The 17,974-nt window shown below is 37.8% G+C and overlaps 2 protein-coding genes across 2 annotated transcripts; both read left to right on the forward strand.

Moving 5' to 3' along the window:
• The first annotated feature begins 635 nt into the window (after window positions 1-635).
• Window positions 636-8,520, forward strand: TTR (transthyretin). The gene is made up of 4 exons (XM_038127925.1): window positions 636-812; window positions 1,593-1,732; window positions 6,216-6,351; window positions 8,243-8,520. Exons 1-4 carry the CDS (start codon window positions 744-746, stop codon window positions 8,348-8,350), a joined length of 453 nt encoding a protein of 150 aa, XP_037983853.1. The 5' UTR covers window positions 636-743; the 3' UTR covers window positions 8,351-8,520.
• Window positions 8,521-10,460: 1,940 nt separating this feature from the next.
• Window positions 10,461-17,033, forward strand: LOC119697303 (transthyretin-like). The gene is made up of 4 exons (XM_038127926.1): window positions 10,461-10,617; window positions 12,265-12,395; window positions 14,967-15,102; window positions 16,716-17,033. Exons 1-4 carry the CDS (start codon window positions 10,549-10,551, stop codon window positions 16,821-16,823), a joined length of 444 nt encoding a protein of 147 aa, XP_037983854.1. The 5' UTR covers window positions 10,461-10,548; the 3' UTR covers window positions 16,824-17,033.
• The last annotated feature ends 941 nt before the right edge of the window (window positions 17,034-17,974 follow it).

The raw sequence follows: 17,974 nt of genomic DNA on the forward strand, positions 1-17,974 counted from the left end.
AGAACTCATTTCACTTTTCTGATGTCCCCCTTCCCAGGGGGACATCTCTCTAGAGGTCTTTGCCCAGTGACTAAGAGGAGACCTCAGGGTCTCCTACCTGAAGGCTGGGCAAGATGAATCATTATGAAGTTCTGGTAGGTGACAGATTTTGTCAGATCCCATTTAAGTTGTGTCTCAAAACAGAGACATTGCTCCTTTCCAACAAGCAGGGAGACTGACTAGGAATCCAGCACTGCTTGAACCAGACAATGAACAAACTCCATCACCCATATACTGAGTCTGCATCCTCATGCGGGATCTGATCCTCTGAAAGCACTGAATATACTGAGAAGAAACATGGGGCAGGTGCAGACTGGGACATTAACGTGCCCAACCTGAGGGCAAGATAAAGAAATTCTCCTAGAACTAGTTGGATTTCTGGGCAAACAAAGGTCATTTGTGTTATTTTGTGGAGGGCTTTCTATGAGTGTAATCTCCCCAGGCAAGGGTCATGTTTGTGTCCGTTACTTATTTTCTTTTCTCTAGTGATCCTGCAGTCCTTCCATTGACTTCAATGGCAGTGCCATGAAGCAATGGACTGACTCTAGGATTGGGCTATTTACTAAGCAAATAATCAGAATCAGCAGTTTTGGAGTCATATGGGCACCCAATAAGCAGCCTGTTTTGTTGTTGGATTGGCTATAAAATCCCAAATCCCCTCAGTTCCTGGCTGCTGGCACCAAGGCTCACTAACAGCAAGCAGAATGGCCTTTCAGTCTGTGCTCTTTGTTTTCTTAGCTGGACTGGTATTTTTCTCTGAAGCTGCACCACTGGTGAGTTTCTTTGTATTCAAACTCAATCATTACAAGAATCATAATCGACATTTTCTAGATGACTAGCATCCTCCTCATCCATGAAATTCTGTGACCATTGGGCTTTATCAGAATGCTATTTCTGGGGTTTTTTAATAGTATTCTTCAGAATTCTTAAAACCTTTTTCTTTTCTTGTCATTTACCCACCTGCTTTTTTTAAGATATTATGGAAGGGTTAGGGATCTAGGTGGTGTGACCTTTTCTTTTGATTTGTTTCTATCTGTTCATGACTCACATCCTGTATCCTCAATAAAGAGGCAGCTTCACCAAACAAGTGCTTCTCTAAAGCACTAAAAAATATTTTTGAGGTATGACTAAGGATTCCTTATAATGTAATGAAGCCTAAGAGAAGGATATTCTTTCAGCCTTAGGATGTCATATGTATTTCTTTGTTGGTTTCCTCAGATAACATACTTTGTCTGCACTTAAAAGAATTTGCTATTTTCATATTTGTGATCATATTATAAAGGTATAACATTACACCATTTTCCTGGAGCCATTTAGAGCAACTTAAAACATTCATCAAGCAATCTGTGTGTGTGTAATAAAGTATCAGTGTAAAGCTCTAAGATACTCTGCTTAAGAAATAGGTGTTTGGAAATTAGCTTTGAATAGCATTGGCAGAGAACTTGCTTTGAAGTGAACAGTAATTCTGCAATTAGAATCTATCTTTTCTTTGGGAGAAGGTTTTTGCAGGCTTGGTGAACAGCTCCTATACAACTTCTCCTCCTTTTCCCAAGGTCTCCCATGGCTCTGTTGATTCCAAATGCCCTCTTATGGTGAAAGTGCTGGATGCAGTCAGAGGAAGCCCTGCATCTGATGTAACTGTTAAAGTTTTTAAACTTGCTGAAGATGGAAGCTGGCAGGACTTTGCTGTTGGGTAAGTTGTGTGGTCTTCTGGAGCCATTTTCAAGGTGCCTCGGGCAAGCAATTGAGGAGTTAACGGAATGGAGGTCTGATCAAAACAGAAATATGTTTTCTGACACATGTGCCACACTATCAGTGTTCACAGCAAATGAATTCTGATCTCAAATCCATTAGATTTAAGTGGAACTTATCTGTGACTGAAATGTTAATTGCAAAAATGTGTTCAGAGGCTCATCTTATCTTTGTAAGGGACTAGTTTTGATACTTATTTTTTCTCCTAGCTCCAATATTATCTTTCCTTTCTATAGAAAGAAAAAAAAAAAAGGCTATTTACCAGGATTTTGCAGGTAATCCAGACTAACCTATGTTCATATGCAATGGATATAGAGCTTTATTTGCAGTAGTCACATAAAAAATCCTCGCTGTGAGCTTTGTCTGCACACATGTAAATAATAATTGCATTATTCATCTTCTGCTGTGTATCAAATGTGCTGGTTGGAAGAAACTCCTTGACCAGAAAGTTTTTAAGAGTACTATTGTAACACAATGCAGAAGCAAAATCTCAACAGTTTGAGGCCATTTCTCTAGCTCTGAATGTCTTTTTCTAGAATGACAGACCAAAACCAACAGATACCCAGCATCCTTACAATCACTTTAGCACATCACAGAGGGTCAGACAATAATACCTTCAGTCCATGACAGGTGTATGGATAACAGAAGAACACAGTTCACTAAAATTCAAGTAGCCGAGGTACTGAGACATTTAACTTTCATTGCAAAAATTTGTTGAATCAGATTTTTAAATAACTCAAGAGAAGTTTCCACTAGCAGCAGAATATTCAAGCACAGAATGATAAGCACAAGAATGGACAGGAGTCAACTGTACATTTAACTTTTACTAGGATTTTTTTATAGCATGATTTACACATAAGCAGCAGGGAAAATAAAAGAAAACCCCAGAGAAGAAGACTGTGAGGAGAGATAACTTTCTCTCCATCTGAATGGTTTCTTTTTTTATAATATAAACCAAAAAAATGCTTTTCCCCATTAAAAAGTAGCAAGAAATTTTTCATGACTGAAAAAACAAACAACTCCACTCGCAAGTGCTGAGTGTTAACCTAGGAATAAATGACTCCTAAAATGGATTTATATACTTTAATGAACAGAGAAACTCCAAGAGAAGTGACATATTTTTTTCAAAGAAAGCAGAGACAAGGACCTTATCCCTAGTGAGCATTCCTTTCCTTAGTAGAAAACCCAAATTATTTCAAACGTTTCATCAAGTACTGTTTAACAGTTAATACAAATTTACAGAAGAATAAGAGAAATGTAATGTCTTTATTAAATGCTCTCACTTCTGGGACATAACAGTGTTTTCTTGTTCAGTTTGCAACAACAAGCCCATGGAGACAAATCCTGTAGCTCTTAGGCAACTTCTGCTGACACTTTAGGTTAGTACACTCAAGAAAATCTAATCACATCTTCTTAAGCATAAATTGGGAAGATTAACCCTAGGGAAGTGAGAACCATTTTGCTGGGGGATGGCAGTGAAAGAACATTAAAACACAACTTGTATTGCAGGTAAAGATTTTAACATTTTTCTTGACTTGCATCACAACCAAGGCTGCTTTCAGTGATACCACTGACTTTAGGTGATGACAGTTGTTTGAACCAAGATTTCATATGCAATTACAATTTTATTATTTTGGAGAAGCCAGAATTTCCCTGTGTTAAAACAGCTGAAAATATGAATGAATCCAGGAACACAATCTGTAAATACTCCTGTCAGGTGAATAACATTTTGAAGTTACAATACCTAGCAGATACATACAGGAAAGTTACATTTTGTACAAATGTCTGTTGTAGTTATGTTTTTACCATTTCATGGCACATTTCATGGAATTAAGCAAATATATTCAGCAACTATTAAATTTGAGTAATGGTGTTTAAGGGGCAGTGGGGGAGTTAGAATAGTAGGACCTGACTTTATAAAGAGGCTTATTTCAAAATTACTCTAGCTAAAAATATGCAAAAAGAGATAACTTGAGCTAAGACATACTAGGGAAGGGTTTAAGAACATGTGATTTGGATTCTATATGAGCTCCTCCCATGACTAGCTTTGATCTTCTCACTCCTCACAAGTTTTTGGAAATCTAGGTCTTATCATGTGGTTCAAGAGTTGCACTCAGCGAACACAGTTTTCATGTGATCTAGGTTACAAGTCATGAAAGAAAAGACTTCTGTTCCTCAACCCTCCTTTTTTTTTTAAACTCCAAAATAAGAACTAGTGTTCCTGAGATATTTCCTCATTTATCTCAGTGCAGTATGTCCTAAGAGTTCATAAACATCATTGTACAGACAGTGTAGTTTTAACCTGGCCACAATATATAACTAAGGTCCAGAAAGTCAAAACGAGGATCAGGACTGCAGTATGGGCTGGCACTGTAGTAACTTCACCGGAAAAGCACAGCTTTTTAATTTAACTGTCCATCTTACAGCAGATGCTGGCAGTCCACATCCTGTTAAGAATAAGGAACCATGTTATATTTAGTCCCCCACTCAAACAGAAATACAAGTGCTGTTCAGAAGCAATTGCAGCGTTTTGCTACCAGTGCTGAATGCTGAGCATCCTCTGCCTTGTTCTAATCCCCTCCAGGCTCTGAATCACACACTGTCCTGTTGTCTGTCAGTGCAGCAGTAATGCTGAAGGGTTTCCTTGTGAGACCAGTTGCACTGAATAGCTACCACTTAATTATTAAAATAGAGAAAGTGCCATTAACTTCTGGTAGTGGGCATGCCTTTTCAAGTGAGCTCTTGTTTGCAGTTTCCCAGCTGTTCTGGATGGTTAACATCAGACACTCTGGAGCACTGCCCCTTAGGGAAAGCACCACTCCAGCTCTACAGCTCCATCCACACTTTTCTCAAATTAAAACTAATTTGTTTTCCTGAACAAAAATTTTGAGGAAGACACCATTTTTCCTTTTAATTGCTTATCTAGACTATCCAGATTATAAGGCAGAAGTACATGGATTGCTAACTCTCTTCTGCAAGATCTCAGTAATTCTGTTTCACAGCTTCGAGGACTCTCTCAAATGAATTCTTTCTTCTTTTATTATAGCACTATAGATCAAACCAGGAGTTACTAATTAAACTAAAAGAAAACAGATGCATACACTTTACAAACTGACTGCGATACTTGTTTCAAGTAGGACTTTGATTCTCTGCAGATTTGCTCTGCCCTTGATACACTTGGTTACACTTGTATTGGACCAGTGAGATTTTGTCAGTCTTGACAAATAAGAAAAATGAAAATTACCCTGGGATTTTCAATCCTGCTGCCTCTTAATTTAAGCAAAAGCTCTGTCATTCAGTCCTTTTTTTATTTAACACCATGAACTAAAGATTACAAATAAGGTGAAGGAGGAGAAAGGGACTGGGAAAGAAAAGCCCAGTAGCACAACTGATCCCGTCCCAAATAAGCAGCATGTCATTGCTTTCTCCACTTCCTCTCCTCTTCCTCAAGTTTGTTTTCTGCCTAAGCAGTTACTCCTTGCCATAAGACAGGAAAGTTCCACTGGTTCTCCCAGTCAAGGCTTTCTTCATTTTTCCTTCAACTAAATCATGTAGTTATGAAGTGCTATAAATATCAAATAAACATTTTCAGCAGAAAAAGACCCAAACAAAAACAAACAAACAAAAAAGGTTAAAAAATCAGAAAATAAGTAAAAGGAGGGAAAAGAGATAAATGGGGTTTAGGAGCTAAGTATGTAAATATTTAAACAGCTGTCATACAAAGCTTGAAATGCCTCCTATTCAAACAAATAGGGTGCAGTGCTATACAGCTATACTTCCTTTTTGCTGCTGGAGTTTCTTCATCCACAGTTTTTTGTTCTGAGCTGAGCACGTAAGCTCTGAGCTGGGAATTCCTATTGCTCATTTATATGGTACCCAGTGGAATAGGCCCTTGCTCTTTGACCAAGGCATTGTAATTCAAACTATTAAAATCTTATGATGTTAAATTGCTTTTTCAAGACATTACCACTCAGAGTCACATAAAATCACATCAGTGTATAGGAATAGACTCCAGAGCCTCAGTGCTAATAACTGGAAAACAAAATAATTTTCCAATAAAATTTCTCTTCTCTCCTTAGTTTTATTTTGAGATTTGGCATCTTGCTTCTCATCATGACATTCCTTCTCCTAAGACAGTAACCTTTGGTTCCAGAGGACATTGGTTACAAGTTAAACATGATACTAAAAGCGGGACCTTAAACCAGCCAGCTTTGATTTGTGATGTATATGGGTGAGTTGGTAGCAAGGACAGACTCTGCAATGTATGGAAACATACTCTACATAGAGGGAAGGAATTGTTCAGGTGATTAGGCTGCTCTATGTAGAATTTGGCACCTCTGCTACTTAATATTCCACACTGACTGTTTCTGTTTAGCATCTAAATGACAGTATAAAATGTTTATATAGATATTTAATCATTACAGGAAAACCACAGAGTATGGGGAGATTCACGATCTCACGACAGAAGAGCAGTTTGTAGAGGGAAAGTACATGGTGAAGTTCGAAACCAGCTCCTACTGGAAGGCACTCGGGCTTTCTGCATTCCATGAATACGCTGATGTGAGTAGTGGCAAATATCCTTGATAACCAGTACACACTGCCTGTGTAGTGGCATCAGCTGGAAAGAGCAAACACAGCCCTTTAATACTGAAGGAGCAGCAACACTCAGTGAAGTGGTTCACTGCCACACAGCACTGGGCAAATAAAGGCAGTAAATATCCAGCTAAGCCACAGGTAGGAGCCAGCTTCCCTGCAAATGCTGACACAGCCCTTCCTAAGTGTAGTTGTGCCCATTCACCCACTCATGCCAGTAGAGAATCTTGCTTGAAAAGAGCTACATTATTCAATAGTAGACAGTTTTTATAAAAACAAACAAACAAAACCAAAAACAAAATAAAATAAAAGAGACTGCTTTTACTCACACTGAAGGTATTGAGAGATTTGGAAACCCTAATTTTATAGGAAATAAACTATGCTTAAATCAGAGGTATTTCCCCCATATCAGTCGCATGAAAATCCCTGAATTCTAATATGACATGTAATTATGGGGAAAAAAACTATTCCTTTTGGTGTGTCTTTTTTTAAATGATGTTCAGTATACCAAAACATACAACTAAAAAAAAAAAGTATAAAAAAAAGTAAAGGCATTACCATAGTGGGAAAGGAAAAGTTGACTCTTTCATTGATACTCAAATTTTATAAGCAGGCCACAAATGTGATCATGTCCTGTCTCTCCCTTTACTTTCAGTCCTACACTGATTTATTGTATAAATATTCTATTTCTACTACTATTATGTAAATATTCTACTACATTTACTTAGCACATCCAAAATCTGTTTAAATTCTTCAGGCTTAATCTGTCATTAAAGTTAAGTTTCCCAATTTAAGTACTCTGGAACAGCTACTGGTGGTGCTGTAGAACACGTCAAACCACAAGTTCATGGAGCTCTAGTGGAAGACTAAAACAAATTATTGAGTCCCATGTCCATAAAGTCTGAGGTGCAGTTTGGGTGATTTAGGTCAAAAAAACCCCCACCAAAATATTCCCTAACCGTTTAGATGTCTGAAAGTTATAAGGAGTACACCTCAGAAGGTGCTTAAAAGTGCCTGACTGAGATTGTTCCAGCTAGGCTGAGGAAGCTTTTCCTTGACATAATAGCCTACAGGTCAACAAGCTAGCGTGGTAAGTGGGAAGAGTTCAGGCACTGACTGTACAGGGTCACTGAAGCCCACCATCCTCAAGTCCCAGCAGCTTAGACTTGGGTCTTAGGAGAGAACTCTCTAGTCCTCTTATAGAAAGTGCCTCATGATTTAGAAAATAGATCAAATATCAGCCTAAGAAAGCTGGAATTTAACCCAGGTGACAATACTTTCCTGGGAATTGTGTGTCCCAAGTCCCATTGGACTAATTTGAAGAGCAGCAGATTTGAATTGTCTTAGGGAAAAGGTCTCTCCTTGTTCTGGCAAGTATAGCCACTCAGTTCTTAATGCAAAAACTGACCCATCACCAATGGTCTTAAAAATAGGAGGGGGCACTGAAGTACAGAAAATAGCTTTTGGCTCCAGCTGCCTTGTTTGGACGTGTCACACAGGGGTTGTATTTAAATTCCCTAGGTGGAATTTCACCCCTGGCTTTCTTACTGGTCATTTGAGATACCTCCCCTTTACCCTCCTATTCCACATCACAAAGCAGTTTGCCTGGCTCAGGTGTGGGTATTTCCACCCAGCTTCACCTCAGCTGAGGCTCTCTGTGGACCTCGGCCCAAATCTCACAAACATCTCAGTCCTTGGCAATCACAAAGTAACAGGAAGCATTTCCCTTCAGAAGGGTAAAAGCATTGAACAGAACCAGCAAAGTGCTCTGCTGATGAAGTGGGGTGTGCTGCTTAGTTGTTAATAAGCTGCTTGGCTGTATGTTGTTCATCATGACCACAAGTTTTCCCTTTTCCAGGTGGTGTTCACTGCTAATGACTCCGGTCACCGCCACTACACCATCGCCGCTCTCCTCAGCCCCTTCTCCTACTCAACCACTGCTGTTGTCACTGACCCCCAGGAATAAACATGTACTGTCTTTTCATACTTTCCTCCACTAGAACTATCATAGGCTTTTAGGAGGAAGGGTTTTCCTACTGCTAATGCATAACTTTTTGCTACATTAGTTGGGTTTTTTCCATTTTGTAACCTGGCAAACTTCAGACAAGTCAATAAAATATTACTTCTTTAAAACAACTTTGACTCAATTAGTGGAATTTTATTGTTTTCTAAAGTATTATGATTTGCATTGAAGTGCAAAGGACATCTGAAAAACACACATGGGATGATACTTGATTTAGTTTCGTTATCTTCCTCCACTGCCTTAAAGAAGTTGCACCAAATACATGGGCTCAAAACAGGAAATTTATATACTTGTGTTACCTTAAAAAAATTACAAAATAAATGTAATCAAAATAAGAGAGTCATCTGAGCTACTCCAAGTTTACACACAGAAAATATGGTCTTACTATCAACCAGGTCACAGGGTGAATAGGTGAAATTCTGAATACCTAGCAGCAAAACAAGCAATGTAGAAACCATTGAAATAAGTATGACCAGAGAGCTGAAAGAGTTAAAATCTGTGTACCTTTACTTAAAACTTCAGGTAAACCTCAACACATTGATGTCTCAAGAGGAAAGTTGGCTGCTCAATCAATTTAGGAAGTACTGAAGTAATTTCAATTAGCACTCTTTTTAACATCTTTGATATTAAAGTAATTATTTGACATAACACAGCTGACTACCCTATATTGGTGCATTCCAGTTAAATCCCTAATAAGTCAAATCTGTAGCCATCATTAAAAAAAAGTCCAAAAAGAGAATCGTCAACTTGATAGTCTCTTCATATTTTTAGAAATAGGAAAAGGTAAGCTATTGAGTGACTGTGATTCAAATAAAGTTAGTGATAAACTGACTAAGGGCTTTGAGGGCTTCAGCAGTGATTTCTGTATAGTATTTAAAACATCCTGAAGTAGAGAAATCGGTTCTAACTGGATTACATAAACTACAGAGAAAGAAACTGAAATCATGCCAGCCAGAAACCTGCAGCACTCATTTGCCACTGACCTTGGAGTTTATACCCAGAGCCTGCTGGGATGACGGCATAGCAAGTGAATTCACAAGTTACAAAAGCTTGCCTTTAACATTCCACTGGCTACTTTTTCGTGGATTTCTAGATGCAAGCATAGTTACACAACCCTTGTAAGCAGTGCAAACAGTTTCAAAACAGCACCCATCATAAAGTATGGAGGTTTCATGGGATCCTGATATTCCTGGAGCTTGAAAACTGGTAGGCTTCATTTGAATTGTGTTATGCTGAGCCTCCAAAATAGGACTTAAATTTGCTCATATAGATACACTCAGAAAAAAAAAAAAAAAACAAACAAAAAAAAAAAAAAGAGAAAAAAACTACTCTGCTTGTAGTCATCCATCTGATGGGAGGATAAACCTAGTAAAAGAATGTATGCACATATGTCTGAGCAAAGGTCAGAAAGACAAAGTTGAATTTCAAGAAGCCACATTTCCCTCAATAGAACCAGATGCTTCTGGTAGGAATTGCAGATATATGGGGAAAGTCCTGAGCTTGTACTGAATCTAAGGGACAAGAGACACAACGTAAAATACTGTTAAAATGTACTTCAGAAGTTGGTGTGTTGGTATCTTGATACCATGCTGAAAACCAAATGTAATATATTTTTCTTCCTAGGGAACGCTCAAGATAACAAAATAGCCCACAGATTATCCACCTACCTGTTATTAGAGTTGGGGAGGAGAGCGACACAGAGAGAAATCTCTTAATAGATGAGCGTGGGTGACTCAGTTAAGCCAAGCCATAACCACAGAGAATTTCTCACTGAAATTGCTGAGTTGATATAAAATTTGTATTTCTCTCAGGTATATACAGCAATTATTCCTCAATACAGTATTATTCCTCAATAAAAAGAGAAAAATACAGAATAGACATTTCTTTGAAGAAAATTGACACAGTAGTTGAACTAGGCAATGTTCTCTATATTTCCACAGACAAGGATAGAAAAGAATTATTTTTACAGACAAGGTTCATGTTTGTATGGGTTACTTATTTTCTCATTGTTTACTCAGTAAATAGTTTGAATCTACGTGTTGAAAGTCATAGGGGTTTTCTCATTTCAGAGGCCTTGATATAAAAATCACAGCTCCCACCATTTTCTGCTTGCTGAGACAGACTTCCTAGTGGTAGGCAAAATGGCTTTTCATTCTGTATATCTGGTTTTCTTAGCTGGCCTGGCACTTTGCTCCGAAGCTGCACCATTGGTAAGTATCTCAGAACTGAAGTCCTTCTACTGATGTAGTCCCAATTCTTTTCTTTTATTGTTTTTTTCATTATTATTTTGATTTTACAGTATGTACTGACTGTAGCTCTCTGCTATTGCTCATTTCTAGTCCTTCTTTCTCCTTCTCTAGTGATTAGTGAGAGGACTTTATGGGTAGAGAAGTAGCACTTATTAGACACAGCAACTACTTAAAAAACAATGTAAAACAAGAAAGTATTCACTAGACAAAAAACCTTGAGCACTCATAACATAATGAACAAGCTGTGTCATGAGGAATTTCATCTCCTGTTGCAAAATCCATGCTGAAGAAAAGCCATCTCTAGACTTCTTCCTTACTGCTCTACCCATTACAGTTTAATCCCATGTAAGTAAAGAACAGACCTAAAGTCAGGATTCTTCTTCTAGAGGGCTCATTTATCCCAGGAAAGCAGGCTAAAGACTCAGATGCTTCAGCCTGAAATTCTCCTACAACAGCCTTTTCTCTCTCTCCTCAACTACTCATTTTTCTCTCAACTCTGATCCTTGGGAAAGTAGTACCTGACTAACGCTGCTGAGGAATTAGGATTTCATTGAACTCCCAGGGTGCAAAATTCAGGAAAATCAGCAGTGGAAGTGCAGCCCTTCTTGCCAAGGCCTCGCATGTAGCACGAGTGAGGAGCCACTGCATCCCGGAAAGGGAGCATGAGGAATCTGGGCGTACAAGCAGCAGAGATACATGCTGATACATTGATACGAGACAGGGTTCCTGGCCTGTGGAACATCCCAGATTGTAAGAGGGCATGAAAGTGAGGGCTCTTAATTTTTAACCATCTACATCACAATTCATTTTGCAATGATTAAATGGATACCAGTGACTGCTATTTTGAGATCATCCCTGATTAGCACCTTCTACAAAGCTCTATTTTCTCACTCTTCATCTGCAGAATTTGGTAAGGTCAAAGCACTGGTTCAACTCTATTTTTGAAAAGGTAAAACATCAAGCCATAATTACTACTTGTGATGGATGTATTGGGATGAAACTATAGCCATCCTGTATTTGAAGGAAAGTTTTCCTCTCCTGTCCTTGTGTAGCTGCCGGGGCTGACAAATCTGATTCAACATGCTGTTAGGAGAGAGTCTGTATGTGGTGCTTATAATGTTTACAGCAGAACTGTAACTCTGTGGCAACAAAGATAGCTCTATGGAATAAGGTATCAGAGGCTCTCAAATCCAGAAAGCAGTGCTCAAATTGCCAGTCCAAAATACAGGGGAAGAGTTGGCAGATATTTAAACATTCCCACTACCTTTGAGGATGTAATTATTTCCTGTTGAGGCCACAATTTAGTTACAACTTCATGCTGGAGACAATGTGTAGCTAAGCCATGCCAAAGAAGGAATAGAAATGTGGTCTCATACCTGCAGTGCCTCTTTGGTGTACATGGCTACATGCCCAACAGCTCCTGAAATCTTCCTTCCTGGCTCTACCATATCCAGCCCCCAGAAAGCTTCAGATTATGTTTCCTCAGTACACAGCAATATTCTCATGGAAAATATGGTCTCTAATGTAGATCTGAAGAATAACATTCCTCACTGTTTTATGATGCAATGTCTCCCTTCTTGCAACATAAAAATTCTCTTCCTATTGCAGGACCATCTTGATGCCAAGCATCCTCTTTCCGTAAAAGTTGTGGATTCTGTCCGCGGAAGTCCAGCTCCAAATGTTGCAGTTAAATTATATAAAGAAGCTGCAGATGGATCTTGGGAACTGTTAAATTCACAGTAAGTCACACTAGAATAATGAGTGAAAGATGGGAAAGGCAATGGGAAGAGGCCAAATAGTTGAAAGAGCAGTTCTACATTCTCTAAAGTGAGATGTCTGTTTTGCTCAGAGGAAAGATAACACACAATTGAATTAACTTGCTGCAGACTGTCTTCTAAAAGTACTGTAGTTTCAACTACAAAAATGGTTTTATAGTGCTTTATAAATCTTATGAACACAAGAGAGTATTTTAAGCTATCCTTTAATTCAGTCATCACTTCTCTTTAATTTCATTGCAAAGGTCTATATTACCTTGAAGTACCCAGCAATGAACTGCTGCATTGTTACCAGAAGTATCAGATAGACTCTTACATTTTGAAACCAAGACTCTGGTTGACAATCCTACCTTTATTGGCCATTTTCCATCTTTCTAAATGGATTTTCATTTCTTACAACATCACAGTTTTAAAAAGAAACTGTTTTGAACATATACCACGTCATATTTGATAGCCTTCTTTACTTCAAGACTTAGCCAAAAGAAGAAAATTTGGGGATAAATCTTTCTCACCTTCTCCTCCACAGAGAAGAAATCATGCCTCAAATAATAAAAAAGACTCTCCAGATATATAAATATTGCCATGTCCTTTGAAAAACATAATTGCAGAATTTAGGATGCAGCTGACTTTTTTTTAATTGCCTTCTATTTTTTTATATATGAACACTTTAAAACAATAAAAAGCAATTTTTACTTAAAGTATAGCATGAAATTTAATTGGAAAAATTCTTAGGGAATACATGGAATGAGCATTCTTTATTCACCAAGCAATATTCCACTTCCACACTAAGCTCCTCATGACAGTTGCAAAGTCTCACCTGAGACCTTTCCAGGTATGCTAACAGTCTATTACACCTTTAAGAAATAGTGAGAAAGGGCTCTCAAGGGCTAGAGCTGGCATAGCACATGAACTTAACAGTGGAATCCTGGACTCAGATGCATTTCTGTAAATTCCTGCAGAAACTGCTGAAATGCCTCTTTGCCTCTTTGATGTCGCGGAACAGGGCTGGCACAAGCAACACTGCTCCCATGTGTCCTTGAAAAATATAGGTACAGTGAAGGCCACACATCCTTGTATATGGGGAAAACAATCTATTCATGTTGTCCTGCCTAAATTGCCTCACTCCCTCAAGTGAGAAGACAATTTCACACATATTCTATCACTGTAAATGCGTGAAATTTCTCAGTAAGGGTGTTCAGTTCACTTATCTTCATTTCTGAGGTTAGAGACTCTATATAAAGATACTCATAACAGCTGGATGTTGACTGAAGTCTCAAAAACACAATTAACATTTGAAACAAGGAGCAAAGTAACCTCACGGTAAGGCAAGCAAAAGTCATGCTAATACTAAATCAACCTCTCCCACCTTGATAATTTGTAAATAATTGAACGCTAGCAAGACATCCTGTAACAAATGTTCTCAATCAAAGATGCATTTGGTATTATCTGAAAACGCTTATTAGAGAAGTGACCAGTTATCTAGCAATGATCAATCTATGACAAAGAAAAAAAGAGACAGCTGAACAGATATAAAACTTCTGATAACTGACTATGGAGCATCTTGTAAAATATAAATGGTATTCTATACTTTGTTTTCTAAGCTACATGAGAAAAAAATCCTAAGTATTGCACTGCACAATGACATTATTTTTCTCTGCAATCAATTTGAATAAAATATGTTCAGAAAAAAAAATGGCAGCTAGAACAAAAGACAGTGGTCTTTACATACCAAAATCAGGTACTGGCAGCTCTGTTATTTGTGAATAACATACCTAAAAAAAAACCTCCTAGTATTACAAAACTTATTTCTCAGAAAGGTGTTTCAAAAAGGGGACATGTCTGAGAGACAGCATTCAATATTGCTTCTGGACTCCTAAATGGGTTTGTGTTCAAAGATGTATGGTTTCATACCAGTACTAGGGCTTTAGATAACACTGATAGTACTTTCAAATCAAACAAAACTGCCTGTTTGTTGATGCCAACACAGACCACAAGGAATTCCATGAGGCTTCACTACTAGCTGACCTATGGTCATTTCAAATAGCAGATCTCAAATTTCTAATAGCCAACGGTAAACAATGTTTCCACTGATAAAACAACTCAATGCATTTAAATAAGAAAGAAAACCATGGAAAAATCAGGACAGTTGACCCTACTTACTTACACAGCGAGTGCATCATAGAGCTTCCACGTTGCTTACAGCAATGGTGAAGTTTTCCCTCTGAGTGGGTTCATTTAATTGAACTCCAAGACTCTGCCAAGAGTCTATGAACAATAATGCCAGCTTTTGGCTCACCTCCAAACCATGCAGAGTTAATGAGATGGCAGGCAGCCATCTGCTGTGGTCACTGTGGAAGTAGCAAATGCCAAGATAAGCTCTGAGGCATCCATAATACAGATGGACATAAGCCATTCCAGATCAATAGAAGTATTCATCCTATTACTTAAGCCACACTCAAGTTCAATTGCTAAAAGCTGCATCTTTCTCAGGCTTTTAACCAAACTATAAAAGTGTGTTTTTCTACCATTACACAGGCAAACCAATGAAAAAGGAGGCCTCCCAGAGCTTACAACGAAAGAACAATTTGTAGCAGGGTTATACAAGCTTGAGCTTGATACAGCTTCTTACTGGAAGAGTCTGGGCTTGAATCCCTTCCACCAACACGCTGATGTGAGTATTCCTTTTTTCTTCTACTTCAGTAGCAAAGAATAAAGATATTTAATATATGTGGACTTCAGTTACTAACTGCATATGTCAAGCTTCATTTTCACTTTAAAATATTTTCACATTAACACTTTAAATCCACAGTCTCAAAGCTTTGTAGGAACACAGTCATGACTGAACCTAGTTACTAGCCCCCCACAAGTCTCCAGTTACTGGATGCATTAGTTATGGAGAGGTTTTCATTCCTTCTACCTCTACTTAAGCCCGTGATTGTTTTTGTGATTATTCTAAGTGTTTGAGGGACAGCAAGTGGGGTACTCTGTGAAGTCCCCTGGGAAAAGCATTGATCTGCCTTTTGGAGACATCATTTGTATGGCTACAGACAAAGTTCATAATTTAGATTTTTAAAGAAACAGAAGTATGTATAAACTGGTTAGAAAGAAGGTGTTCCAAACCAGGTACTGCTGAAGGATTTGGGGACTGTCTCCTTCCCCTCAATAGCATTAGTGCTTTCCTATGACCTTTCAAGTAGCAACAGTTCTGTATTAGGTGTTTGTTGGACTGTGACAGATCTGCTTAGATGTTCCTTATCTCTGTGAAGAAAAAGTGGCTAACACCTGGATTAAATTCTCTGTCTTCCAACAAATAAAAGATGACATTCTTATACTAGACAATAATGAAGGTTAATGATAGATAGCCTTTCATTCTATGGGAACTGAAATAAAAAAGGGAAGAAGAAAGATTTACAGCTTGTAAGTAAATTGATTGTATATCAAGATAATGGTTGACTGGAAATTAATTTAATCTACAGTGCAAGAGCCTTCTTTCTTAAAAATAAGCCCCAGTAGGGAACACATTTTGCTCAGTTCACTGGTTGTTTCATATGCATCTTTTTTATTAATTTTGAACGGAGCACAAGCTGTGTATCACAGAATGCTAATAAACTGTCTATTTTAAAAGCTGACACCTCTCATCTCACAATACAAAATTATGTATTATGTGGAGTGAGAAATCAAAGGACAGGATGTGCTGGTCAGGGACATGTTAATAGGGCTGTGGTAAATCATTCATATGTAAGGTTATTATGCTGTGGCCAGATAACTAATGCAGTCTTTCTCTAACTACTAGATTTTGAATCAGAACTAAAGAAACTTATTGTTTTGTACTCTGGCCTAATGATAGCTGGTGTAGCACTGTTTAATTCTGTTCCTTGAAGTACAGAACATGGCAAGATCAACAAAAGCATTTTAACACTTGAAAGAATGGGCAAATGCGCTAACCTTTTTTTTTTTAAATGAAGAAAATCAGTGGGGTTCATGGAAGACCTTCATAAGGAAACAAGAAAAAAAGTCTTGTTGCTATTTATGAGTATCAACAAGGAAATGCCAATTAAGATAATAAATAAATTTAATAAAGTCTTAAATAATGTGACATTTTTACTTTTAGTAAATGGTATTTAACCAGAGGAAAAACTGTGTTACAAGCAGTCACACTTCAGAGTGAGAATATTTCTGAAGTTTCATGTCAAGTTACATAGAATGATCACAATGGTTCCATCTAGGTTTTTATCTAGATATCACTTCTCATTTTGTCTCGTATTTGTTTTTTTCTTTTTCCAGGTGGTGTTCACAGCTAATGATGCTGGTAATCGGCGTTACAAGATTGCTGTTGTCCTCAGTCCCTTCTCTTACTCAACCACAGCAGTAGTTAGCGAGCCAGTGGAATAAAAGCTGACAATAGGCATGAAAATTCAGTTGTGTAAATTAAAATTTCCATAAATGATAAGAACTTAGTATCTGAATGTATCAACAGCTTTAGATTTCATAGTAAATCACTTGCAGTAAGTTTTTTATTCCCTTTGTTAACTTTAGGAAGAAAGTGTATTTGTTTTCAAACACTCTTCTGAATAAAAGTATTCTGCATTTCTGTATTGTCAATATTGCCCTTCTGAATAAAAGTTTAGGATTTGAAAAAAACACATTAACCTCAGGAAAAAATATATTGAAATCCCATTATGGGGACTCTGAGAATAAACCAGTCTTCCATGAAGTTGGTAAACTAAATTTCTTCTTGCAAAGGAATTGAACAAAACACATCTGTGAAAGGTGTCTCATGAAAAGCAAGGAGATGGAAAATACAGTCCACCACTACTATCTCCTATGTTTTATTAATGAAGCCCACAACAGATGAAGTCACATGAGATTACTCACTCAGGGCCCCACATAATTATCAAGATAAACTCACCTCTCAATTCTGATTTTGGAGACATAGAAGTGAAAGCAGGTAAAGGAGACAGCATAGTAGAACAGCATTTAAAGATGCTAAGCAGGCTACAGATCCTTAAAATGCCTTTGTTCCTGTTTTCCAATATATCATAACCAGTGACATTTTCAAGGACAGACCAGAAGCCTGTGTTTCAGAAAAGAATATCACTCAAACATGCTTGAAGAAGCTTATTCATGTACTTGCAGAAAATTCTGCAAATATTGTCCCAAGTTAAAGTACTCCCCAGAATTACATGCATACCTCAAACCATCAGACTTTTTCATAATAGTTGTAAAATGCAAACAAAAATAAGGATAACTGATGAATTCTGAGAAAATCAGTTTCCTATTTAATGCCAGGAGAAATATGGATGAATTCTTCTATTCTCTTTCTAGTAATTCCTATATAGGGTAGAACCTGAATAGCAACCCTGTCTGGGAAAAGTATGCAAAAAGGTTGAGTCTCTCAGACTAATAAAACCCAAAGCTGAAAGCCTATAAATACAAAGAAAGGGAAAACGCCCTGCTAGCCTAAGGCTTGATCCCATCACAGCCTAACCTGATGAATTTGGACAGGTGTGTCCTTTCTTTTTGCTGTTACTTTGGGGTACTGA

Source organism: Motacilla alba, chromosome 2 (genome assembly GCF_015832195.1).
Source record: "Motacilla alba alba isolate MOTALB_02 chromosome 2, Motacilla_alba_V1.0_pri, whole genome shotgun sequence".
NCBI lineage: Eukaryota > Metazoa > Chordata > Aves > Passeriformes > Motacillidae > Motacilla > Motacilla alba.